The sequence below is a fragment of the Pithys albifrons genome, chromosome 14 (genome assembly GCF_047495875.1).
Source record: "Pithys albifrons albifrons isolate INPA30051 chromosome 14, PitAlb_v1, whole genome shotgun sequence".
Classification (NCBI taxonomy): Eukaryota; Metazoa; Chordata; class Aves; order Passeriformes; family Thamnophilidae; genus Pithys; species Pithys albifrons.
Genome location: NC_092471.1, coordinates 9,306,655 through 9,334,275, shown reverse-complemented (window position 1 = coordinate 9,334,275; position 27,621 = coordinate 9,306,655). Strand labels below are relative to the sequence as shown.

General features: G+C 40.3%; 1 protein-coding gene across 3 annotated transcripts in view; it reads left to right on the top strand.

Moving 5' to 3' along the window:
• The window catches only part of IL1RAPL2 (interleukin 1 receptor accessory protein like 2), a 377,416-nt gene that overhangs the window by 11,872 nt on the left and 337,923 nt on the right, over window positions 1–27,621 (top strand). For all 3 annotated transcript variants that reach the window (XM_071569169.1, XM_071569167.1, XM_071569170.1), the window contains exon 2: window positions 8,941–9,041. In XM_071569169.1, coding sequence (XP_071425270.1) covers window positions 8,960–9,041 — 82 coding nt within the window. In that variant the 5' untranslated portion in view covers window positions 8,941–8,959. The remainder of the gene's footprint in view (window positions 1–8,940; window positions 9,042–27,621) is intronic.

Sequence of the window (27,621 nt, the reverse complement as noted above, 5' to 3'; positions counted from 1 at the left end):
AAGGAGTAGGGACAATATGTGAGGCCCAGACCCCTTAGGATGCTCTGTCAGTTTGGAGATGGCAGGAGCATCCAGGTGCTTAGGCTGGGTTGTGTCTGTAAGGGGATTTGGGTTGTTTGCATAGGCAGAGTAATTTTTACCCTAACTATGCTCAGCTGTTTCCTGGGAGAGAAGGGTACACATTACAGTAATCAGATAAAGCTACAGAGAACACTGTCTATTATGTGGCATTTGGAAGGGAGAGGCTGTTCAAAATATCCTATGTCCTGGGTTGTGATGCCCTTGGGGGACCAGAGGTAGAAGAAAAGTTGCAAGTAGCATGTGCAGCCAGTCAGCCCTGCTGGCTGTAGGCTGGCTGAGCTGGGAAGCTGACAGGGGTGGCTGCACCTGTGCAGCTGAGGAAAAGGGCTGAGAATTTGTACTCGCCATAAGTACAAATAAAGTATTTATAATGTGTGGACTTTTCTTGCTCTCCAAAACATTCAGGCTCTGAATAATCTCTCACTTCAAACTAAAGCTCAAGTTGAAAATATCAAGGATGCTAAATTGTGAACAACTATTAAACAGCCTTTAAGGTCTGTATGGGAAACCACATCTGCTCTTCATTTCTATGCCTTCCTCAAATAATGTGAGTCTGAGCTATTTATCAGGAGGTCTTTTGTGCAGGAAAGGGAAGCAAATGTTTAAAGTGTATCACAAAATAAAGAGGCACTTTAAGGGGCAATTTGGTTTTCGGGTTGTCCAACTAAACATAAATCCTTCTTTAAAGAGCCTTGAAAAAAAGACAGAAGAGAACTTGACCTTGCTGAAAACAAGAAGGATCTTTTTGCTAGCCTTGATGTTTAGGGTTTCCTCTGGTGTCTGGTACTAGATCCAGGTAAACCTTCCTGAAACTGGTAGAGGACTGAGGGATGCATTGTGTACAGTGACAAAACTGGTGAGAGAGAGACTGTGTTAGAAACTTCTGCAGGGGTTTTAGCTTATCCTTTCCACTCCAAAAGCACTATGGAGAGTTCCTTCCATCCCTCTTCTCGCTGTTCTTTGTACCAGTTAAATTAACAAGGATGTCTGTTTGACAGAGGAATTTTGGGGCACATAAAATGTATTTTACTTTTTGCCTGAATCAGAGCAAAACCCCATTGTTTTCAAGATTTCCCTAAAATATGTGGAAGTAGTATTCTATAGGTAGTTTTTCATGATTCTTAATTTCTTTGAGGGGTGTAGGGTTTGTTTGTTTACTTGCTTGCTTGCTTAAATTCTTATTTTCATTCAGACAAAAATGGCAATGCATATATGTAAAGGCCAGTCTCTAGTTATGTAAGGGGAAAAAATCCCTGTCAAGAATATGTTTATCACTTTAAGGTACTGAGATGGTGCTGAGTTCAGTGAAAGCAACTTGCCTCTGCTGACAGCAAAGTGCCCTGTCTGGCTTCTCTGCAACTGTATTTTCTGAGTGGAAAACTGGAGAAGAGTGTTTTATGAGAAGTGTAACAGCTGGTATGTCATCTTTTTCTTTTAATTCTATCTTCTTTGAACATCATGTGTGTGTTAGGGAAGCATGTGGCCACAAATGAGATCAAGGAATGAATTTCTGAGCACATCTCATGCAGAGCTGTGCTCTCTTGGAGCTTGTTTTGTTAACATGCAGGAGTGAATGTAGACCAGATTTGCCATGAATAGTGCAAATATTGTTATTGTGTTAATATTGCAGAGGTATGACCGTATATAGGAGCAGCTATAATGTCAATACAGCTAACAGTTATAGCTGTAGTCCATCTTCTATGTGGTCCCAGAAAGATAACTGTTTTAAGATGCTGTAAAAGCAGTTTCTCTATAAAAGCAGGGAACATTTCAGCATGCAGATGGCAGCCCAGTCTAAAATCTAGTTCTGTTTGTACTGAGCACCTCCGTAATGAGCCTTGAGGAACACAAGGGGAATGAGAGAAGCATTGGGGGGGGGGGAGGGATATCCTGTCTTTAGGGATTGAGACCTCTTTTTGAACTATCTCCATTTTTAATGGCTTTCCTGTAAAAGCTGCTCTGGGAGCAAGGTTGGTATGAGTATGAAAGAAGCAAAGCATCTAATCTTTTGGCTTAATAATGCTCCTGCGTAGGCAGCTGTGAATTGGGCAGACTTCCTTATTGATATAAGAGCAGTGAGTGAAATTTGTGTGGGTGAAAATGGTCTTTTCTCATCTCTTTTAATCTGAAACGTCTTCTCCTTTTGTAGTTGAGGCTCTGTAGAGAGGACCTGTGATCACTGGCAAGGCTGTCTAAAGCACTCAGGAGAAAAGGGCCATGACCTGAGCAGTGGTGTTTGTTCTGGGTGTCAGTGACTAAAGAGCTGCAGTCAGGTGAAGCCATGGGTTTTCTGGAATTTGCAGGGTTTATCAGCAACTCTGAAGTCTAAGAGTTCTCATCAGCAACCTTTTTTTTCCCTTACCCAGAGCTCTGAAAAGGAGGATTCAGTCTTTTTTTCCTGAGCTTCTCCACAGCCCAGGGTGGGCTGGCTGGGCTGAGTCTGAGAGAGTAGCCCCTGAGTTTACCTTGTCCCAGAAGAAGTTTGCCTTTGTGGGACAGTGCCCAGCAGCCTTCTCAGCTTTGGGAAGCATATGTGGGCATTCGTGGCCAGGGCTCCTCTTTTGCCTTGGCTGACTCTGATTACTGCTGCAGCTTGGGAACTGTCTTGCTGTAACTCTGTCCATTCTAGGACTTCAGCTGACTTAAGATGATTCTTAAAATTGTTCCTCATTTCACAGCACAAGTGTACATGTTTAGCTTTCCAAGTGTAGACTATCTTCATGTTTTCTTCTCTCCTTCAGATGGCATTTCTGTAATCTTTTAAGTACTTCTGCAAAGTGGTAAGAGGCTAAGCCCCACTCTATAAACCTAAACTCTCTCGGTTTGACAGTCTTTACATTTTCTATGATACTTCATGTTGCCTGAAGTACTGTATTGATTAAACCACAATCTGCAGAAGTAAATATATGTAGAATATTAATAGCTTCTACTCTAGGGGGAAAAAAGGCTGTAAATTAATTGATCCATTATGTTGACCTCATAAACCACGAGGGCTTGCAGTACAGCTGTAATCCTCCTCCCACAACATGTATTTCACTTTGAATGCCTATAAAAGGACTGGACTACTCAAATTTAAAAGCTATGATACTGGACAAGCACATCTATCTGTCCTGGGATGCATAGTGAGAATATTGCAATGCTGGGGCTGGAACAATAGTTCTCTGTAGAATTCAGGGTAGTGCTGAATCAGTGCATCACTGGTGGTGCAGCTGGGCATGAGGCTTTAAAAACAATAATTAACTTTCACACTGCTTTCTGCATTCTTGTTCTTCCTTACAACTGCTTTCTGCATTTCCAAGTGCAGGAGTTGCTGCAATAAGGGACAAGTACAACTGATGGATTTAAAATCCAATTTGAAGATATAATGAACTTGAATTCCGTGTGAGTGCGTTGCTTAGGGAATCGAGGTCAGTGTGTGGTGTGAGCTGATGGAACTCAATCTACTAATCAGTGCTGAGTAGTCCTGGTTCTTCTGGTTCATGACTCTGTTAAGATGGGCTGCTCATGTTTTTGTTGAATTTTCTTAGTAGAGATTTAGATGAGTGCATGTGTTGTATGCTCATCAGCTTTGTTAGTGTTTTGATTCTATAGATATCAGAATCTTTATCTGTATTTGGAATATTTCAGAGAATTTTTCCATTTCCTGCTCTTCATTTTTTTGGCCATAAATAAGCACTACTTTAGGCAGCTATTGGATCAGAAAGTTCTTGATGGTGGAGAAGGTTCTTGTGTCAGTGGTTGTGGGGTTTTCTGTACAGGGCAAGTCAACAGTTTGCTCATAGTGTTCAGTCTGATTGCCACTCTAACACAGCTAAAATTACTTTGACCCTTTGTAGCCAGACTTATTAATGAGGGAAGTTATGGGTATTTTCCTTCTATGCTTGGCAGAGAAGCCCATTTTTTGTTTCTGTGTTACACTGCAGGATGCTTTTTGAAACTTAATACGCTGCTCTTGGTATCTTTTATGGTTGGCATTTGGAAGATATTTTAACCTTTTGGTAGAAGCGTTACAATCTTTCAAGCAAAACCTTAGTGTTAACACTTAAGAGGTGATGCTGTTTGTTTCTTCTGAAATAACTGACAAGATTCCGAGTTTATTCCCTTGGCATGCCAAAAGATCTGTGAGTTTTACAGTTTTTATCTTTTCTTTTGCACCCAAACATTCAGCCTTTAGAGGAATCATTACAGATCAGTATTGCAACCTTGTCAGGTGCTCTCTGTATTTGGTTGTGGTTCCCTTTGCTTCCACTGGACAAGACCTTGTTTTTATCTTGTATTGCTGTCATGCAGCTGATACACTGCTGAGCCAGTAATAATCCCAGATACATTAGATATAGTCTCATTGTTGTTGTTTACTTTCATTTTGCACAACACAAGCACTGTCAGGTACCTTTTCCACTTCCTTCATTTTTTAATGTCTCTTAAAATTTCAGCTGATCAAGGAGAATGAGCCAGATGCGAGTTTAGCTAAGGACCTGAGCCCAACAGAGGCTTAAAATCAGTGAGACAAATGCTGAATGCACACTGCCTTGTAGAATTAATGCATTGTGTATTTAGACAACTTAAGTGGCTGGTTATTATGGTGAAGATGCACAATGAATTAGGCAAAATTCTTTGATGCTCATTGAGCAGCAGAGCGAGGAATACTGCATGACCCATATCAAGTAGAGCTGAAGATGCATTATTTGAGCTAATGTGTATCTCTGATATCAAATTATTTTTTGTTTGTCTTTGAGATATCAACAAAAAGGAACTAGTGCCCATTGTGGATTGCTTCTTGCCAACATATTATATAGACTGGAAATCTTTTAGTAATAAACAGCTCAGTGTGGTGTGTTGGCAAAAAAGAAGACCTGAGAGAGAGTTCATATTAAAATTTAAAGCCTTAAAAAGTGGAATGGGGAAATGGTATGAAAAGAAATGAGCAGTGGTCACTATCTAGCATACTGTAAAGACAATGAAAGAATTACTGTTGCTATTTCATATTTGTGGGTAGGATGAAAATGGTAATTTATTTCTGTGAGATTTCTGAGCAACAAAACCTGACAATGGGCAATCACTAAAGGGGTGGGCTACTGTTTTTGGTGAGTGCCTTCTGCATCGCAGCTTCTGTGGAGAAACCAGAACCTACAGAGCCTCATGGTGTGTCAGCAAATCTCAGCCTGTGCACAGACGTGTGCCTGAGTGCACATATGCACCACTTTTCTTGTTTTCTTTTAAAAAGGAACACTGCATAAACAAAGCTCATGGTAGAAATTAGAGCAAAGCTAAATTATATTTAACGCGTGAGCTCGGGAATCTCAGTGCTGGGTTTGGTGCAGAATATTAACGCTCTGGTTTCCTTCTTGTTTCTAAGTGCTTTCTTCTAACCTTGTCCCTTGAAATTCTTTGGAGTCCCAGAAGCTACAAAGCTGCAGTGGGTGTTGGAAGACAGCAGGTAATACATAGAGAAAATGGGACACAGTTTCCCAATCCCTGTTTTCTGAGGACTCTTAAGTTTATCAACAGAGGTGAAGGGCATTAGGCAGGATATGGGAGTCAGGGTGGTTTCTGTTATAAGAACAGAATTTGTGCTGCGTTGCAGCCTGGTCCCCTTGTAGTTGTTGGGTGCTTATGGTTTGCTGGGACAGCTGCCTGAAGTCTGTGATCTGTAGCATCAAGCAGAATGAGGAGGAATGAGGTGGCCTCATTGGCAGTGGAATGAAGAATTAAGTTGTCACACCTTGCTTCTCCTACACTTCTCCCTCTGATGGCAGCAAGCTCCCTTAGCTTACCTGGATACAAATGCAACCTGGCAGGTCACAACAAGGCCTGGATTTAGTGGTTCTTTTGGCCTTCTTAACACGCACTTCATTCTGTGTCTCCCCTACCTTCTCTCAGTGATTTTGGGCAAGTTGACTGTAAGTGGTATTTCTACATCCTTATCAATGAGATGTCTTCTTCACTCTTCTGAGAATGGTACTGAACTTGGTTCCCATCTTGTGAGGTGTGTGCAATAGAGTACTATGGTTTTTTTACAGCTGTGAACCCCTACTCACAGCTGCTTGGAGTTTGCAGTCAGAGTGAGTGGCTCCTCAGGGAAATGCTGCTCAGTGCCCGTGAGGGAAAAGTTTGTCAAATGACAGAATCAGTCCCTGCCTTGTCATTATAGAGAAATGATGTTGAATATTAACTGGTTTATCCCATCTCATATTTCATCAAGCAAGCACAGTTTTGTTCATGTTCTTCATCAGATCATACACATTCCCCAGCACAGTTATTTGCAGAAGCCTAGCACAGGGCTATCTTGAGTCTCTAGGCCATCCCACTGCCTCATAGATGAGCAAATGGCCCTGAGGAGGGAGTTGTGAGACTGGTCCTGTTGGGAGATGTGATGGGAGTCTTGACACACTCTGCCCCAGAAATCTCCTCCTGAGCAAATTTAGGAACTTTGTCCTGGACACATACAATCTTCCCTCTTCTGGCTGTGAGACATTCTTCTGGGGGAAATAAAACTTTTATTGTACCACTTGTTCTTTGTTAACTTGCATGTTTACAAATAGTCATCTCTGACAGGCAGCAGGTTGTACAGCCTGGTTGTCTATGGCTGCCTGCTGTCTCAGAACAGTAACCAGCTGACCCACTGGTCACACAGGGGTGACTGATCCCACCTTCTGGTGGAATGTCTAGCATGATGAAGGTGACACCTCAGAGACTGATGTGTATTTTCATGCCAGCTTTAGTAGAGTTGTGTCAGATGTGACAAGCTGGGGCTCTGAACTTGATTAGACGTGTCTGGGTAGTGCTGTAGTTTCTTGCCCTTTTCCTGCTCAATTTTTCTGATTTTTGGAGGTACAGAGACTGACTGTCTTGATGAGGCCAGGGCTTCAAAAAACAAGACTCCTATCAATGCTGACAGAACCAAGAATTTTCCCCTCTGCCTGGCATTGATATTAGTTGGCAGAACTTTCTTTGAATTTTTAAATGTATTTAATGCAGCATAGCTTGTTTGGGGTGGAGATGGACAGACCCATATGAAAAAGGACCTAGGAGTTCCATAGTTCAGCTATAATAACTGAAGGGAGGAAAGTGGAGAAAGTAATTTGCAAAGCTACACTTGAAAATCATCCTAGCATAACATCATCATTACAATTATCTGTCAAAAGATTTAGTTCAATTACTTTTCTAAGCTCTCTTGTCAGGATGGCCTTGCCTGTTTCAGGATTTTGTTACTCCAAGGAGAGGTTAAGGAAGAGTGAATGCTAATTCTGTCATTAACCACTGTCAGACAGCCTTCAGTGCATATTATTCCTTGAAAATGCCTTAGCATCGTTACTCTGAGGAATCAATAGGCATAAAGTGCCCATGGGAACATAGAATTGGGGGAGGAAAAAAGATCCACTGCCTGTTTATTGCTTGCAGTACAGTAAGGTGAGAGGAAGAGAACTTCAGTTCTAGGTGGTAATTTTGAAATAATGGAATAGCAACATAATTCCTGTCATGTAAAATATTATACATGGTTCCTTACATTTTCTTTGCACCACAGTAAGCTGGTAGTAAAATTACAAGGGAAGAGTATTTGATGTAATAAACTCAAATTAAACTGAGTAAGCTTTTGTGAACTGCAGGACATTGCACCCTCTTGCTTCTCTATTGTGCAGGGCAGGGGGTCTGGGCTGGTCCCAAAGGTGAGGGCTTGGGACCTCTGAGTGGGCTGGGCAGGCAGATGTGGTACAGTGTTTAAGGAATGATTCTGTTTCATTGGCTTAGTTTTGACTACTAATGCAGTAGTTTTGTGCATTTCTGTTTAAATGAAACTGCTCTAGAATGTTTGCTGAATCTTTTGGGACAAGTAATAATTTCAGATGACTGCCCTCTTTATGTGAGAATAAGGGTCCTGATCTAAAGTCTGTATCTGTTACGGAGATGAATTCCTGGAGCCTAAATATATCAAGCCACTTCAAGGCCTGTGACTTCAAGCTAAGCATATATTTGAGGACTCCAGTTTATAATTAAGCATCTCTCTCTCTTTGAGAGAGAGTGTGAGAGAGGTGGGCTTTGCGGAGTTCAGATTCATTCTATCTGTGTTTAAATGCAGAGAAGGAGCCTCAGTTTGCTCTTGCTATTTTATTTTGAATGGCCTCATACTTGTAAATAAAAACAGAATTAGTTCTGGTAGTTATATAAGATTAAAATACAATTCTAAACTAGATTTTTCCTTTTGATTTATTTTTTTATGTATATAATATAAAGTGAATAGTAAAGTTCACAGGAGAGACTAATTTTGTCTTTTAAATGAGACTCCTGAGACCTACATTCATTGATTTCTGAATTTTGTTCACCTTTTTTTACCTCACTTTATAGGAGAAATTTCTGGAATAGCATTAATTAATTTTGGGAGCTTTTACAAGGTCACCAGTAGGAAAAAAAGGTTGCTAAGAGAAACTGCATGAATAACCTACTCTGTATCTTTTCCTGAACAATATGAATTTTTTTCTTTATGTGGCTTGTTTGTATAAGAGAAAGCTAATAATGACCATCAGGGTCTCCCCCTTAAATAACATACAGAAATCTGCCAGATTAGACCTATACTATTTCAAATAAACTGTTACGTCTTGTGGTGTTGGTTTTTTTTTGAGAGCAAAATTGTATTTTTGCGATTCCATTTAATGAAAGAAACAACCCTTCTGTGTGATAGAGGTAAAGTGTTCATACACAGCTACATTGTACCATGATGTTTTCCTGCCTCTGCATAACCATAAAGCCAAAATTCATTAGATTAAGCCCTGTAATGGTTCTTTGAGAAATGTTTGACTGTAGCTCCTGCTTTGTTGTAGTGAAGAGCTGTGATTCAGACTTACTACTATGTTTGCATTTCAGCTGTCACAGAAAGTGAAAGATGAAGCCTCTTGTTCTCTTGGTTCTTGTGATCTGTACTGTAGTCAGCATGAATTTGAAGCTCGTGTCAAAGAGAAATTCTGGTAAGTCACAGAAAATTATTTTTACTTTTGGATCTGGACCTAGTGCTAATGCAATGAAGCATTTTTAGATGGCTGCTTTTTGTTTTGCATATATAATGCTTGTGCTCTTCTGCCAAAAAAAAAAAAAAGAAAAAAGGCATAACCAGTATGGTTTGCTTACCAGATATTTACAGGATGAATTTTCTCACTATAATGTTCTGTTAAGTGTGACTTTAAGCTATTTCAAAGTGTCCTTATGTTTCCTTTTGCTAACCAAAAAAAAAAAAAAGGAAAAGGAAAACGGAAAGGTTGATCTGTCTGAAATCCCACAAAGGTAATAATGACTTTGGCATTGTTTTAACATCCAATCTTTTACTCATGCTAAGGGCTTTTCTTACTCATGGATGTGGTTTGTGGTGACTTTTAAGTCTGGATTATTTTTTGTATGTTGGAAGGTTATTTTCCAAAAAGTCATGGAGACCATGAGTGTTATCATATATAATGTCAACTGGGAAGAACTTTCCTGAGTAGATAATCTTTGATTTATTCTGGCAGTGGAAGGCAGTAGGAGTAGGTTTATGTTTACATCTGCTTTTGAAACCTACCTAATAGTAACAGAACACTTCAAAGGAGCATTCGAGTATCTTCTTCTAGGGCAGACAGTTCATCTGGGTAATGGTTCACCAGTACTTGAGCCTGAAGTCACTTCCTAGTCGATGCAGCTCTGCCCCCTCAAAGGGAGTGACTTCATCAGAGTGTTTAACTCTCTCAAGTAAGCTGTGAGTTTAGAAGGACTTGGGGCAGACAAGTAGGTTCCCTGCAGTGTTGCATGGTGGTGTTGATCTGCTGCAGCCTGGTGTGTGTGGGCAGGTAACTGATGCTGGGTAAATGCTTTTAAATGTACTTTTAAACTTGCATGTTATCTTGTTTTTCTGCACTATTTGGGTGCTATACTTACATGTGTGAGGGCTTCCATTGATCTTCAGCCAACACTCAGCACTGCAGGTACAAACAGAAATTACTGACTTCAGTTGGTGTGGCCAGTTTTAAGTTTAATTTCTACGTTTCTTGGGAACAGAGGAGAAAACTTATTTGTCCATCTGTTGTAAAGAATTAGATGTCACGCCCCAAGCTAAGTGTTACTCTGGGAATTGCCGGTTGCTGGGCCGAATTCTGGAAAGTGTAAAGGTTGCTAAACTGAACTAATCTATGGCTTTTTGTTGTGGTTTTTGTGTCCAGAGCCCTGTTTGCTCTGTAAGAGCAGTCATGGATATTGGGGTTTGACTGTGGTGGAACTTGGTCTAAACTCTGCTAAGGGTGTTCTCATTTTTCAAGCCTGCTGTCACTGTCCTGGATGGGAACCCTCTGTGACATCCATAATCAATACAACTGAACAATCTTTTTTCACTGATGCCAGGCAAGAACACCTGGCTTCAAGGAAGGCCCTTTACAATTTCTTTATCAGAAGTACACGTGTAGAACTGACATGCTGGTGGTTATACTATCATTCAGCTGGTACTTTACCTTTAATTACATATTTATTTAAAACCCTACTTGACTGCCTCTTGCTAAATATAGCCCACCAGTGAATAGACGGTTCTTTTCCTTTGATTGTGTTGGTATATGTTGAGAATAAGATCAAGGGGAAAAAAAAGCACGTAAAGTAAAATAATAGTTTCTCTGCAAGTACATAATCATGTAGTTGGCTTTCACCTTCAATACTCATTCTGATTGCTGCATGGAGCAAACTATTGATTTCTTTTTTTGCTTTTTCCACCACACTGTGTGTGAAATAATTTTCTGTTTCAGTGATATCAGCACTTGGAGCAAAATTGATAATTTGACTCCTTTTCTGAAAGGTCTTTAGATAGGAAGGACTACTGTTTGATTGCTTAGGGCTTCCCTAAATGTTATATGTTGTGAGGAGACAAATTCTCCAGAGGCTTCTGAACTTGAACTGTTTGTATTGCTTAGTGGAAGATCTGGGATAGTGGATGGTCGCAGCCAGCAAATGCACGAAGAAACAATGACACCGTATTGCCCCATAGGGTGACAGTAGCTGTAACATGCTGGTGCTGTAGTTCAGGCTCTTTTTATTTTTCACTAGTGTCTTGATGAAGGAGAATGGAAAGAGGAAATTAATGTAATGATTATTTGTGGGCAGCTGCACTGCAGTGTAAACAGCAGGATGTCTGAAAGCAGGACGACTGTTTTAGCTGTGTATTAGAGCTGAGGTGGGGGGAGTGGATGAAATGCCCAAATGATGCCCTGTGGACAGGATATCTGTAGCAGTGTTCTGGATGGATGTTGTAATCTTGGGTCTTGCTGGCTGTTGGTATAGGCATGTCTACCCTGGTGAGCATCCTCTAAAGGGGAAGGGAAATTGTGCAGACAGTTACGTAGAGCAGTGTGAAGCAGTGCATGGAAGGTGCTGACACTGATGATAAAGACAGATTTGGGCTACTAGGACAATAAACCAGCCAAATTGGGGTATTGGTGTCTTTGCTGACTTATGCAGACTGACATTTTTCTAAGCAATGTGTAGAATTATTGCATGAATGGCCAGAATTGTGATTAGTGTCAAGTACAAGAGCAATTATGAAGCTGACTGGCACGTGGGTAGTATCGCGTAATAGAATATATCTTGTTTAAGAGGCAGGACGAATCTAAAGAGAGCTGAGTTGAAGAGGATTGGGGTGGAACAATGAGAATGTAAGGTGTTGTCTTCAGATGATGCAAAGGCATCACTAAAACTGAGGCAGTCAAAAGGAGGGCAGAATGTCCAGAAGGGCATTATCAGTGAAACTGAAGTTGTCTTAAAGTAAACAGATTTGGCTAGGAAGGCATCTTCAGAGACTGGTGTCAAAGCACTCCTTCAGAGTCAAGGAATGGAAACCCAAAGGGAGAAAGTTGAGCATGAGAACTCTAGACAGCAAGTGCAGACAGTACACAGGGGCTGGACAAGAGGAAGGAGTCATTAAAGAGAGGTTAGGGGTGGAGCATCTAAGATGCTGATCAGAAGGTGGTGAAATGGTGCTTCAGTTGCAAGTGTAGAATTACAGTTTGCTGAAGAAACAGTCCTCACAGAAGGGAAGAGAAAAACAGAACTGAAAGATTTGCCTCATGTCTTTGTCCTTTGTTGTAGATTCAGGTGTCCATATTTCTCATTTGGAGAAGGCAAACAGGAATGCACGTGAGGGCTGCAGATAGCTTTGAGAGTACCCTGAAACACTGCAAAAATGACAGAGAAACTTATAGCAATACAAATTTGTTTGGGCTGCTTCTCACTTGAGATGTGGTGCCAAAATAATTAAAATGGGTGAGCTAATTTAATTATGCTAGTCAGATTGTTCTTTACAGGCAGCAACTTCCAGATGCTCCAGAAGAAATCTGTCCTATCTACAGAGTAATAATTGCTGTTGGTGGTGGGAACACAACAGTCTGTGTGCATGTACTGTTGACTTAAGTTTCACAGGCATTTCTTAATATTAAGAAGCATTTTTGCAAACTGCAGGCCATCCTTTTTGCCTGCTTTAAGAAGTAAAACTGAACAAACAGCTAATGCAAGGACTGCAGCCTTAGCAATATGCTAGGAGCGGTAGTTTGGAGGTGGAGGTTATACCAATACATTGAGGATGTAGGAGCTGCCAGTTTCCCAGCTGGCAGGTGATTTCCTTTTAATCGGATTAAGTTACTTCGTTTCCCAAGGCCTTTGTATATAGTGCTTTGAATAATCATAGCAGGAAATATAAAACCAATTAAAAAATCGTTGCATTTTTTAAGCAGAAGATTTTTCAGATTATAGATTCTATTTGACTTACTAGACATAATTCCATTAGTGAATAATTGATGCCATTTATTGCTGCTGTATTTATTTGCTGAGCTGAAATACCCTGTCTCAGCATGCTAGAGCTCCGGAGGGCATGCCAACCTTGTGTGGAGGAGCATGGGCAGACATTCCCAAGGTTTCTGCCAGGCTGCTGGCTGCAAGGCACATAGTAGTCTTTCTGCAGGTTAGCACGGCTTAATTGGCTCAGGCCTGGCATGGGAATGTCCTCCAAGGCACAGAGTCATGTCCCCTGGTCTGTAGAATGTCAGATGGATGTGCTGTGGGATTCCTCCCTTCCCTTCTCCTGTTCATCTTGGGACCATCCAAAAGGCAGTCATATGCCAGAAGAGCAAGTGTGTCTCTGATCCCCCAGCCACCCTGTCACTCTCCACCTGCATCCGACTCTGTCACTGTTGGGGTGTGTGTGTGGGGGGGCTTGACTTGGCATTGTGTGTTGCTGCATATGGGCATAGCGAATTGTCTTAAATTCTCACATTCATATTGCAGTCGTTGGGTTGTATTGCTTTAAACACATTCATTTAAAACCTATTGGCCTGGTATTTTATGCCTTTTAAATGTCATGCAGCAACTTACTGTGATCTGCTGTAGATGTTTCAGGAGACCTTCACTTTCCTACTATTCGTCACTGCTCTAGCCTAGGATTTCCATCTGCTCCCTTCTATGAAGCTCAGTCATCCTGTGTTGTTGCCTGATCTCTTTGGCCATGAAAACTGTGGCATATGTCGAAGTGGAGATGTTTGTACTTCAGAGGTGACTCCTAGATTTGTGCACAGAGTGGGATATCCTGGGTGAGCCTAACTTCCTAAGTCTGCTGCTGAGTGGGCTCCAGAGGATGTGCAGGATGAATGCTCACACTTCCCATTTACTTTAGTTTGCAGGTGCATCTGCCTGAAGAGCTGACTTCTGGCCCTGATGTAAAAGGCATGGCTGTGAGCCCTCCCATTTCTGAAATATGAGTGATGCAAAAGAGGCTTTTGACTTTTACTTCTTGCAAATAATGTGCAGAGGGAGGAGATGAGAGCTTGGCAACACTAATCAGAGTCCACTGATCTCTTACTTTCCCCAGGAGAAGCTGAGTTATTCACAGCTCCAGCAAACAAAGTCACAATCACTGTTGTTCTAAGCTGTCATCAGTGCAGGAAAGTAGAGCCTCTCCTGCATATGGTTTGTCTGCTCGTGGGTTCACGGCTGCTCTCCATCTGTTCCATTTGGATCAGCGGGAAGTGAGGAGCCAGGCTCCTGTGCTCAGTCAGGTCTCGGGGGGCTACCAGCAAGGCAGCTGTGAAGCTCTTGTAGTCGTGCACCTCACTGCAGGAGTCTCAGCCTTAGTTTTTTCTCCTCTAGACAGAAAGCAGCATTGCAGCTGGACAGACCTATTTGGAAGACAGCTGGCAGCATTTATACATTCTGTTTGCAGGAGGAAGGGAGATGCACAAAGAATCTCTGCTAGAGGTTTGGGGTTTTTCTAGTGACCTCAACCTGACAGGGTTTAAATATTGAATTTATTTAAACACTCAAATTTTTTAGCTATTGCACATGTTTAAAATGAATTCATGTATAATTCAGACAATTAAAATATTGAGCTGATACTTAAATATTAAAGCTAGACTCCTTCCCAAAAGGGAAACCATAGCTATATTTGAATAAAATGAATGAACACAATTAAATTGTTTCAAACTGCAGTAAATCATAAAGGTAAGATCTTCAGGGGATAGAGAGAAATAAAGCACAAAAAAAATGTAATTTCCTCAGTTACAAATCTATAATCTTCCACTTCTGCATTGGGCACCCTGTCAGCTGTTTGGATATCTGTTCTGCATTTAGCTGCAGCATGTACAAGTTTATTAATAATATCTGAACCTCTGGTGTACATACCATCATGACCGAGAAATCTTCCAGCTCTATGCTTTTAACTGGATAATACATATTTTCCTCTCCAAAATGGGGTTTTTAAATTAAAAAAAACCCACCCCAGTGTATCAAGATGACTATGCTTTGTTTTCTTTAAGATCCTAATTAGAAATTTTAAGAAAGATCTTCATTTCAGTGTTTCTAGCATGTTCCTTTTGAGAATGAGAGTCCTAGGTTCGTGTCCTTACTTTGAAACTGAATATCCTGAGAGACAAGGAAAGTTGTTCTGGCATGTTTTGTTTTTCATCTTGTTCATGAAAATATTTTTGGAAGGTTTGTCTTACATAATGTTCAAATGAAAGTATAAATAATACAGCTGCAGACTTACCCAAAACAGTCTCCAAGCTCAGCATGTTGGCTTGTCCTAGAGATGAATATCTGCTTGGTTTGGGACATCTGTTGGTGATGCAGAGGCTTGGAGGTAACTCGGGTATATGGACCTATAGGAGCTATAAGAAATCTGTGATGAAATGGCTTCACTTTGGGTCACCTCCAGACCAAGAACAGCTCCGAAGTGTACTTGAGTTTTTGTAACCTGAATACATGTTAAGGCAGGTGTTACACACTGCTGTATATATTTGAAGGAATGCAAGTAAGGCTTTTTAGATTGAGCTAGACATGAATATTAATGCACATTCTGATACCTATGTCCACTGAATTTAAAGAACTTTTTCTTCTCTACTTTCAGAACCTTGCTTGTGTTTTGAAGTGCATTTCAGCTTTGAGTTACTAGTCTCTGTGACACATTGTATCAGAAACTTTTTTACTTCTTTAGTACTTGTTTTGCCTTGACTGTAGCTGTTACAGTTAAATTGTGAGATAGGAGATGTTGGGATCACTATGGGAAATAGGGAGAGAACAGAGAACAAAAGTATATTTTTGCATTTAAGGGTTTTTTTTTTCTCTTGAAGTTTTTGAGGAAGTTGTTTTTACAGAAACATCATATTTTTGCCTTTCAGAGGGTGCAGAGCTAAGTATTTCAAGTTGTTAACCTGTGAAGGAAGGAAGGAATTGTGTTTTACGCCCTGGATATATGTACAAATGTTAGTATATAGACCTGTGTGAGATTGTTGTGTGCTGTCGTAACTCACTAAAGTAGAAATGATTGTCCATCTATTGGTTAAAAGTAAAATTGATCTGAGCTGCAGTGTCACCTCTCGAGGTACATTTATCACTTTATTAATCTCTAACCCTTTCAAATCCAATTGCTCCTTTCCTATAAGGAGCATGATTAGTACTTATAACACATACTGATACAAAATGTACAGTGCTCTGCGGCTGAAGACAGAGACTTAGATTCAAGTTAAGCTTCTGACCTGAGCACTTTGCTTTTCCAAAACGTGGTAACCAGGTTTGCTGTGCACACCAGCCTCTGCCATCAGTTCCTCGTTGCTTGCTCTCCCTGTGTAGTTCCTTATTCAGGCAGGAATGGAGGCAACATGAGGATATTTCTGTTAGCTTGACTTGTTTTAAAACTCCTTCACCTGTGGGATTCACAGAACTGTAGCTCTATTGTGCTGCATGTGACCTGTGGAAACTTACTCCTTCCTAGTTACTCTTTTTGTTTGAGGAAAAAGGTATTTTGACCCTTGAGTGTAAGACAGGTGCAGTTAGTTTGCATCTTTAAGGGATCAACATTGTTTTGAAAAGGTCTCTATTGAGATTTCTGCATCATTATTCCAGATGGGAAACTAAATAGTAATTGAATAAGTAGCAGATTGTATGATCCAGGCAGCTGTAAGCATTGCTCAGTGGTTTTTCATAAAGAAACTGGAGGCAATGGGCAGTGCCTGACAAGAGCTTTTGTACCTGCCATCTCATTCCTGTGGGTGTAATGAAGTGGGAGGAATAGGAACCTGCATCAGTCCCTGACTGCTAACCTGCCCTGTCAGCCCCTCTGGGACACAAAGCATCAGGGAAAGTGGTACCTGTCAGGGCAAGCCCCTGAGGCATTCAGCTCCCTCTTCAGTGAACAGGCCTGAAACAGGGCAAAAGGGAGTGTCTGAAGCTCCAAATTACTTTCTGATGTTTAAAGTATAATATTATTTATCTCACTCTTGTATGTGTCTGTGGGACATACTGCTCTTTAGGCCTTCAGCATCCATATGTATGGTTCAAATGTTTGTTAGGATTGTGTAGTAGTAACATGGTGGTTGTATTACTTTTTGGACTTTGTTTTCTAATTGTACTTTGTTACCTGAGTAAGGCTTTTTAAGTCTCAGGAGACTATTTGGTGTTTTTAGTAATCTTCTACCATGGTATTTCATACAAGTGCTTTTTGTCTCTAATATTTGCATCAGTTATTTCCATTTTACAGATGGCAGAAAATCATCCAGAGATAAAACAATGTTAAACTTGCCCAGCCCACTGAAGGTGATGTGAAGAATAACACGTAAATAAAATGTTTCACTCTGTTTTGTTGTGTTGCTAATGCCTGAGGCAAGGACGAGGAAAGCAGTACTGTCTCCTAGAGTTTTGAGGCTAAAAAAGCATGTATGTAGAATGTGCTTTTATGTCCTTGAATACATGTAATAAGGAAAAGCTTTTTAAATTTCTGTTATTTTTAATAGAAGATGGAAAAATGTGTCAGCTAGAAATGGAAGAGGGAATAAAGGAGACAGATTCAGTTATACCAGGTGTTATGTGCTAGTTTTAGGCTTACAGCTTTTGTCTTTGAAAGTTACAGGGTCTGTTCTGTGTACTGGCTATTTGCTGTCCTTCTGGCAATAGTGGGGACGTGAGAGCAGCAGCCACTGAAGACTGCAAAATGACATATGAAATACCTGAGGGATCAGGAGCCTTTGAGATGCAAATCAAGTCTGTTGGGTAACCAAGTTTATAGAAACCTCTGTGTATACCTGTTACTCTGACCTGAAGAATATTTGTTAATGGTGAACTGCTGGGGCTCTGCAGGTAGTCAGCTGCATTTGAGCCACTCTGGGCTCCATCTGTGCCTAATGAGTAGCTGCCTTTAGATGTTTAGCAATACCAGGAACTGGAGTTCTGTCCTCAGATGTGTGAATTGCCTTGAACACCTTTATTCAAGGACTCCTCTGTGTAGTCTAACCAGATGTCCATGTTTATTGAAACAAGTGCTGGTCCTTTCATCCCACTGTACAGATACATATAAAATTCGAGTGCAAAGTTGGTTAACAGATTATTTTTTTAATTTACTTTTTTAATATTTGAGAGTTAATGCATTTTTTCCTGGTATGTTGAAGATAGAATTAACTTATTATTTGTGAAGACTGATGTTAATATGGCAGATCAGATTTTTCACAAGACAACAGAAATTGTTTGTTCTTGGATTTAAGCATTATGGTTTTGTTTTGCTGATGCACTCTGGTCCTAAGGTTATTTAGATCTATGTGCAGAGCCACTTCATGCATGATTATGCTGTCTTATATGTTCAGGAATATATAATATATATATATGGGCGGGCCTGGAATGGGAGGAGTAATGTGAGATATAATCACTCTGATGTCTTTGAGCTATTGGTAAAATGCAGAACTGTAATCGCATTCTACAGAATAGGGCAAATCAGAATTTCTTTTTCAGTGACATGATTTCATTTTGAACAGTAAATTCCCTGAGATGGATACATTTAATAATCAATGGAAAACTGCTGGAACATGAATCAAAGGCATGGTTATTCCTAGGCTCATATCTCTGCAAAGATACAAGAGCTGCAGATGCAGTGATACTTCTGGCATCCTTGATGTGGATGTCAGAAGAAGAAGCTGGAAGACCTTGAACATGTAGAGGTCAGGACCTTAGTGTTTCTGGGATTCCCTGCTGGGAATCATTTTGCCCTGTCAAATCTCAGGTTTACTGCAGAGGAGATGTGAAAACTGAGAAAGTGGGAGTGCTTTAGTGGAGCCAGATCAATCCTGCAAGCTTCCTTGGCTCCAGATTTGAGGTGGGTCTCTGGCCATCAGCACTGCTCTCTGACAGTCCTCCTTGGTGAAGGAGAAACAACTTCAGGACCTGCTTCTTCCTCTCTAGTTGCAGGCTCCTATTTCAGAATGTGTTTTATAGAGAAAATAAATCGATTTTCAAGTATTTTGAAAACCTGTTTTTCTGGTACTTGTGGTTTAGAAAAGCAAATTTAAAACTTAAGCCAAGAAAACAGTATTAAAGATTTGAACTCATGAATATGTATTCTTGTTTTTGTTGTGACCTTGAAAATCTTGCTGCGTTATATAAAGCCAAAGAGGTGTGAATAATTTTGTGGTCTTAGACATAAGGAAAGAAATTAGGATGTGTATCACTAATGACACTTGGGATATAGTATTTCTATTCAAAGTGACATCTGTGATTTTAGGGAAATCAGGGACTACTGTGGAAGTGCATTTAAGAGTGGAGTATTTCAGCTTTATTGGAGCAGATTGAAAGCTGAAGCTTTTTGGCTGACTTCTGATGTAGGTCAACATAATTCCTATTCGCTGTGACTTTACATCATATTACTTACAGCATAATGATTTTTTCATCTGGATTGGATGATTAAATTTGCTCTTTACCATTCAGTGTTTATTGCAAATGCTTTTGTTCCAACTGTGCAACATGCCTCTAACAGTGCATGAGAGATGAAACCTAAATCCAGCCACATGGGATGCCTGGCTGCAACTGTTGTGGACTTTACACTGGAAGAGTGTAAAACTCTACCAGTGAAGGAAGGATCATTATTAAATTCTGTTTTAGAAGTGTCTACAAATGAATTGTTCCATTTGCAGTCCTTCATGAAGAGCGGTAATTGTTGGCTTTCTCTGAAGGATGCAGATCCCATGTGAACAGCTGGTTATTCAGAATGTTGCTGTGTGAAGTCCCTTGCACAATGTAACATCAACTTGCTTCATGTTATAATGAGGAAGACCGTTGATGTGCTATAGCAATTAGGTGTCTTTTGGAACAATGTCCTTTTTTTTTTTTCCCACAGAAAAATGAAATGCTGGATACCTTGGTTTTGAGAAGTTAAATAATACAAATTCCACAATGTGACTGTAGAATGGCTTGGTCATGTCACACCAAGTTGAAATGTTACATTAAGTCTCTTATTTGTGTGTAAATTTGAGCATCCTCAAGAGAGGCCAGCATTTTTGTTTTGTTTCACTGCTGCGATTGGCATGTTTTTCAGGTTTATGCAAGACAAGTGCATCCTTTCCTGCACATAGCATTGCCCTTTCAGAATGATGAAGTGTAATATACTTGTAAAAATCAGATCTTCTTTTAATGGTTTTATTGTGCACATGAAAGTTGTGCATTATCAATGTAGTTACTGAGATAATTTAACGCTTCTTTTATGCTTTACTACAGTGCTTTCCAACAGGGAGCTGTAAAAGGTAATTTTGATCTCCTTAAACTTTGTTTAGGTTATTAAGAAATATTTTTTAGTGGCAGAAGAGGGAATTCTATTTTTGCATAATCTAATAGCCCCTTAAGGCTCACTTTTAGAAATCACTTCAGTCAGATAAGGGAAGAGATGGGAGCAATCAGTCATCTTGCTAAGTGTTCAGAGATTCCTGAGCATGCAGCATCCGTGGCTGGGGGTCCCCAGTGCAGAGCTGTGCAGTGTTTGGTGACACTCCGTGTCAGGTGTTTCCAAATGACTGGGAGGTGAGAGAGAATAAAACCATCAGAGGCCTTGTCTAAGTGTGGTAAAGGCTCTTCCAGTCCATCCTTTGAGGTGCTGTGAGAGGTATGTTAGTGCCCCAAGGAGAGGGCTGAGCTGTCCCCATTTCAGGATGCTGTTCTCTGTCCCAGCTGTGTTGGGAAGCAGTGATGCACCCCCTGCTCATGGTGGTCTCAGCAGGTACTTCTCAAGCTTGTATGCCACACAGGGGGTTTGGGCTCTGCTCTAGGGAATTGGGCTGGGCTGTGTCATGTTCTTCTTTTTATTTTCTTCTTTGACAAACTTTCTTTAGAATGAGATATGCTGTAATATGCCAGGAGAATTAACCAGAGGAAGCTTCTATGTAGAGTGAGAGAGTAGCTTATTAATTACTTAAAAATTAGGCAGTCTCCATCTGAGTAATTGGTGTTGGCTGGCCAGCCTTCCTCAGTCTAAGAAGTAGCTCATTAGTAGAATACATACAGATGGTACTGTGCTCTGAGGTACTTAAAACACCCAGGCAGAGAGCTGTGCTAATAAGGCAAACCTGTCCTTAGCCTCCATTACTGAGTTTGCTACAAGCAGCAGAGGGAACAGTGTCATTTGGCAAATATTATTAGGTAAATGCATTTCCATAAATCTGTTTAGTTTTCACCTTTTTTCCTGCGGATAACAGATCATGATAAATACTCAAGGTAATTTACTGTTTCTAGAAAAATTCTATTACAAGAGTGGACTTAGAATAACTACTTCATTTGTTCAGTACTTGGTTTACCTATATAATTGCCTGGAGGAGGAGATGCATTCAGAACCTAATTTTTGCTGGGAATTTATATAGGTTTTTAACTTCCTGTTCTTTCTTATGATGTTCTCCTGTATGCAGTTTGGTAACAGTTTATTCAAAGACCTTTTTCAGAGGGAGTTGAGTCCCTCGCACAAATGCTAGTGGATAACAAAGTAAGGAATCGCCCACCAGGAAAGACAGAAAATGCAGAGCCTGGAGCCCCCAGCAGTGCTGGTGAGTGAGCAGAGGCTGAGCCAGGGCCCCTTCCTAACAAACTGCCTGTGCCACTGAGGCTGCACAGCCCTGGAGAGAGATGGCCCTGGGCCTCCCAGCTTCAAAGTTGTGGGATAAATTCAGAGGTGATAGTACTTATGGCTTTGTTTTCAAATGACAGACTCTCCCTCTGTTCCTCACCCCATGTGTCCCATTGAACAGAGAACTGCTCCATCCCTCCTCTGGGCAGTTCCTCTTTTGCCTGAGTAAGGTCTGAGCCCATCTTAGTGAAACTCTTTCCTCACCCCATGTGCAAGGTCCTAAAGCATATTGACTTTTCTGTTTAAGAGGCTTTTACCATTAAGATGGGGCTGGGGAAGAAATGGGCTCCCTCAGATAACCATTCTTTGCCAAACAGAGTCTGGTCTCCTATGTAGTTACACTTTGTTTAGAGGTGTTTTTCTTTCAGTGCTTACATGTCTTTGTCATGAACTGTGACAAATTCTTTCTAATAAAAGAATTTAGTGTTTCCTTTGTTGATCCTCTGCAAACTCCATGCATTTCATGCCTTCCTTGGAGCGTTTAAATAGGGCAGCTACTTACACCCTTCTGGTGCACGTTTTTACACCAAGTCCTCAACAGAGCTCTTTGTTGCATTTTCAGCTGATACAATTTACGTTGTTGCTTCTTTCTGGTTTTCATTTCTCATACATTGGATGTCTGTTATTTGAGTGTAAGCTGGTATTGGAAAGAATGGTTCTGCTTCAGCTTGATTAGTCTCTGCCTTGCTGCATATGTGTAAGGTATAGTGTCATTCTGTAGATCTTTCAGAGTTAATGTTTGGTTTTGTGGAATATGTTTTATCAATGCTAATGGACTAGGTAACTCAGGAACATATGTAATTTGTGAAGAATAATGAATAGTTACACACAAGTGTTTTGAATGATGCTGTTCCTCTCTGAGGTGGAGTACTATTCACTTTTAGGTTCTGCTTTAGGCTTAGGTTCAATCCTTAGTAGAGTGCATGGTTCCATTACAGCCTGTACTGGACAGAGCAGACTGTAATAGAACAGCTTGTTTTGTGGAACTCAAATATTTGAACCTGAAAACTTTGAAGAAATAGTGGAATGTACTTACTGCTCTGGGTCAGTGGGATTCAATGTTTCCAAGGTCATTTAAGAATGGCTACAAGTAGGAATACAACTTAGTGGTTTATGGAGAGATGAGAGTGTAGGATAGATATCATATAGAGGGAATGGGGAAGGCTTTTTGCAAGGGTATGTGTAAAAGAGTAAGAGTTTGGAATAAAACTCTGGAAAATACTTACTTCCTTATAGATTTGGTTTGGTGGAGAAATAGGATGGGTTTGGGGTTTACAAGAACTGGAAATCACCAACTGACATGATTTTCAAGTAAATTGCTGGAGTTTGGTGGCAGCGGAATTCCATAAACTGTTCAAAGGTGACAATGGATGGAGTTCTGGAAGCAAGAAGGGCTTTTAATTGAATGTGTTGTAAAATGAAGAGCAATATTCATTTTAGCTTTCAGATTTCAGGGTAATTGGATAGGGTTTACTGGTAACCTAGGCTGTGGGTTTTTTTTTTTAATTTTTTTTTATTTCTTGCTGTAAAGCTATTGAATTTGGTGGAATTAAACTAGGAATTAACAAATATGACTGTGTAGCAATGTGATTGTTTCTCCCTTCTGTGTGCCAAGCTTCTGCTTATTTGGTGTGATTCTGCAAAAACATCCACTGATTTCGGTTATTCAGCAGCTAATTACCTCATAACCCACAGGATCAAGCAGCAGAGCTGCTTATTTAGCCTGTAACAACACAGTTCTTATTATGGTGCCCAGTTGTGTTGGCACTGGCTGCAGGGAACCTCCCATTGACCCTGCTTGTGAGATGGCTGTGGAGCAGGTCTCCAGCACGTATCCTGCCTCTAGACTGTGACTATTGTGCATGCAAATGGACAGCAATTGCCATTGAAGTAATGAGTTCATAATGGATGTTTGTATTCTGTAAATCTGAAGCCTTTTTAAGCTGAAATTTCCCTGCTGGTGTAATTTCATGTGTGCCACAAATTGCTGAGGTGAGAGCGCAAACGGGAGGAATACCAAGTTATCAGTGGAAGTAGATTCTGGCAGCTCCCTCTCCTGCTTCCACCTCAGACATTGCAATGGATAAATGGTGAGAAAAATATAAATGTATTAGAGTAAACCCCCAGGAAGAATCTTTGCCTTTTCTAGGTAGTATCATGATGAAAATTACAATGCCTTGGATTCTGTAGGGACCTGGCTCTTCATTAAAATAAAAGTCAAGCATGTTAATATGGTAGGTGTAGCAGCAGGAATTCCCCCAAAATGACACCTTGGCATTAGTTTGATTAAATAGTCAACAGATACCTTAGTGCAGGCTGAATTCAGACATGCTGTGCAGATTCCTTCAGCACGTCCACTTGAAAAGGCCCTCTAATACTAATCCATTTGGATACCACAGTGTTGTTTCCAAATACAAATTCTGAATTTTAATTGAAGTTTTGTGGTCCACAAGAGAAAAGTAATACATCACTACTATTATTTAAAAGACAAATCCTTTAGGGAGAACTCCCAACTGCAATTCCTCAGGCATCTTTAAGATTCTCAGAACCAAATCAATAAATTTCCCAACAACAATTATCCTTGAAAACCTTCCAATTAGATATGATACAAAGAAATAAAGCTGCGCTGGGTCTCCAGCTGAGCATTGCCTGTGAAACTGTCTTTGCAACTGGAAAGCTAAATGAAATTGTAAAACAGACCTGACTTTATCAGTAGGAAACTATCTTTTGTCAAGTACATGTGGGGATAAAATAACCTCTGAGGTTGGAATTGTTAACTCATTTAAACTGCTTAGTTCTCATGAACTGGCATTGTCTCTCTTCGTCATTTGACTGGAGCTCTTGAGTTCTTCAGCTGTATGAAGAACCAGGAATACTTTAGTAGTGCTAATTAGAGGGCTGTAGCCTGTCCTAAAGTGCTCATTTGAACTTAGTGATAATGATAAAATATTAATCTCTCAGAACGTTAATTAAGATTGCTTACAGACTTTGGGATCACTTTGTACAGAAGAGCAGAAACGCTGCAATTCCTGGCAGGACTATTTTTAAAAAATTCAGAAGCAAAACTATTTGACTGATATTATTTGTGATTAACTTTTAATGGACTCGTGATGATTTGAGTGGCTAAGAACTACACCATGGATCAAGATGGCTTGATAATTCTTCCATTGTGAGTTAGGCACCACTCTCCAGCGCTTGCCTGACTGAACACACATTAACTTCTTTCTTCAAGAAAATACATGGGATTGTCTGACCACCTGCTTAGTGGGCGTCTCAGTCCTGGCCTGTAATAGATATATTTAAGGGTACCTCTTTCAGAAAAGCAGTTTTTTGGGATGGGAAAAAAACCCCAGTGCTGTGTAATGAGTGTTTGTTCATTAGTTCTCAGAGCACTGTGGTTGGATGCTGCTAAAATGGTGGCAGTATGTCCATCTTCTGATATGAGACAGAAGTAGGAATACTCTTAAATAACTAGAAGAAAATTGGTTTTGTTTCAGACAAATTCACTGTGCTCAAACATGAGTGTGGGAAGGATGCCTCTGCCAAAAAGCTGTTAGTCTGAGTTGTTGGGAGAAATAAGGCTGGATATCTCCATTGTCTCCCAACATCACTGTGGGAGGATGAACCGGGGAAGGCCACTAACAGCTCATTGCCAGGTGTATTCCTCCAGACACACTGGGAGACCAAGGCTGCAAAACAGTCTTCTAGAAGCCAGATTCTAGTACCTTTCTCAAGGTATTTTGTGTGATCTAAATGAAATAGAATAGCCATTGGAGCAGAGGATTTTTAGTAGGATGTGGGAAATTCAGATTCATGCTTTCTAGAATTCCAGAAACTAATTTTCTGTTATAAATTTTCTTCCTGTGTTTAGTCATCTAGTCTGCGTTTGGTTTCTGCCCTCACAGTTTGACTCCAAGTCCATGTAGTTTGTGTTGCTAGCTGGCAAAATAAAATGTGGCAGCCTCCTACAGATATTAAAGGACCCCAAAATCAGGATGGATTAATGAAGGCCCTGGGTGAGATTGTAAATTATGGCTGCTTCTCCCATCGTCTTTGATGGCACTGTCAGAAATTACTGCTCTCAAGCGCTATTGCAGAAGCACTGACGTGCTCCTTTGGTCTGTTAACTTTTATGTGTCTCTGTACGGACAAAAGTCCTTCAAGCCACATCTCTAAAACAGCAAAAAGGGTCAAAAACCTGCTGCATATGTTTAATGCAACTGATTTAAAAATAGCAGAGTTGAATTCTCCGGTGATTCACTGTATTGGAAAACAGTACAAGAAGACTGTATGAATGTTTGTTGGGGGTCACAGAGTGATGACAAAGCCCTTGGGGTCTCCTTGGATGTGGTGGGGTCTCTGACTTGTTATACCTCCGCAAGCATCTGCTCTGCTGTGTTGTGGCACAAAGGGTTAAGGACTTTCTGGAAGCTTCTGAATACTAGAGCAGTTATTTTCCCTGTGTAACACTGGAAGAATGACTATGCATAATCTAATTTTAACTTAATTTAGTGTACCTCATAGATTTTCATATACAAAATAATGCCAGAAGCATTTGAAAAAGCTTTTCTCTTACTGAAGCTTGTGTTAAAACTCTGACAAAAACAGAGAAAGTATGTTGATTTAAAGAACTTTTTAAAAGCCTCCTCTTGACTTCTGTATTTGATGATCTAAAAACACATTATCATGATTAATTTGTTGTTCTTGTTAAAATCTTAAGCTCTCCTTTTAATAAGATTGTGCTGATAGCAAAGCTTCTTATGCTGGTGCAATTTCCCTGTCTGTTAGTTAATAGCTACCTAATTAGAAATGTAAAAGTAATTCTTATTGTGTAAACAAATAGACTAAAAAACCTCTTAATGGATAATGCAGTTTTGCTATTTAATTTCTGTGGTATTAACAGAGAGAGGACTTTATTGTGAGGCCTCTCTAGCAGTACTAATACAGAGGTCATCTGCTAACTAAACTGATTCATGAAAGAGGGGATAAAATTGAAGTTGCAAAACAGTAGTGTGAGTTCCCTTGTCCTTTGGGAAACAGAAGCAAAGACTAACTGCAAATTCCTGAGAGACTGTGGATTTTTTTCTGTGTTTTGTACATTTTTCAGAGGCTCCCTGAACTATGTTCCCTCTGATGGGAACTGTGTGTATTTCTCCAAGGACATATTTTTTATATCTTCTCTCTTTAATTTCTGGAGTAACATGAGGGTCTCTGGTGTTCCTGTCATCTTTTCTGAACCAGAAAGCAAAACATTAGGGGGAAAAGGAGGAAAAAAATTCACAGTGTGACTTCTCAGAAGTGCTGAAGGCCTTAGTACGTTTCAAAGAACTGTAGCTCCCAGTTTTTGTTGACTGCAATACATTTTAAAATACCTACCCTTTAACAGAAATTTGGCCTTGAGTCCCAACAACTTGCTCTGCAGTTGATGAGAGCTGCAGAACCTAAGCACCACTGAAAATCAAACTTATCAGTCATGCTCACTGGCTTCCTTTGATGAAAGCAACAATACGCCTTGGGGAGTTTTGGGAGCTTTACTTAAAATTCCCGCACCTAAATGAAGAGAAGTTTCTGTTCATTTCTTTGCTTCTGGTGCTGTCACCTTCTGGGAGCAGAGCTGAGGCTTTCCTGTGAGAGCAGAAACAAAAGTCACCTGGAAACCCTTTTGCAATTCCTGAACCCACATGTCCCCTCTTCCCCATCCTGTGACTGGATGGGCAGCCTTTAAAGCAAGCCCAGCTTATAATGCACTGAGATTTGTTTACAGTTTGCTGTAGCTTATTGTTAACAAGGGGAATTGTTACAAATATGGTGGGGTTTATGTGCAAGGACAACTACCTGGGATGGAAGGTATTAAATCACCTGGTTGTACCTCCTCATTTGCTCTGTGTTCATAAGCCTTCAAGTAGTATAAATGCACTGTGTTGTATAGGGCTTTATTAAACCTTTGTAGCTTCTGTGTGCTGGAGGGTGCCAATAGTTGAGGTGTTGCATACTGGAGTAACTAAGGAAAAACAATTAAAAACCCCCAATCAGTAGAACGGCCTCTTTGAAAGAGTTGGTGATATCTGTGTTCAGAATTAGAAGTTTAAACTTTGAATGAGCTGTATTTCTTCTTTAGCTGCAGTACTAATTGG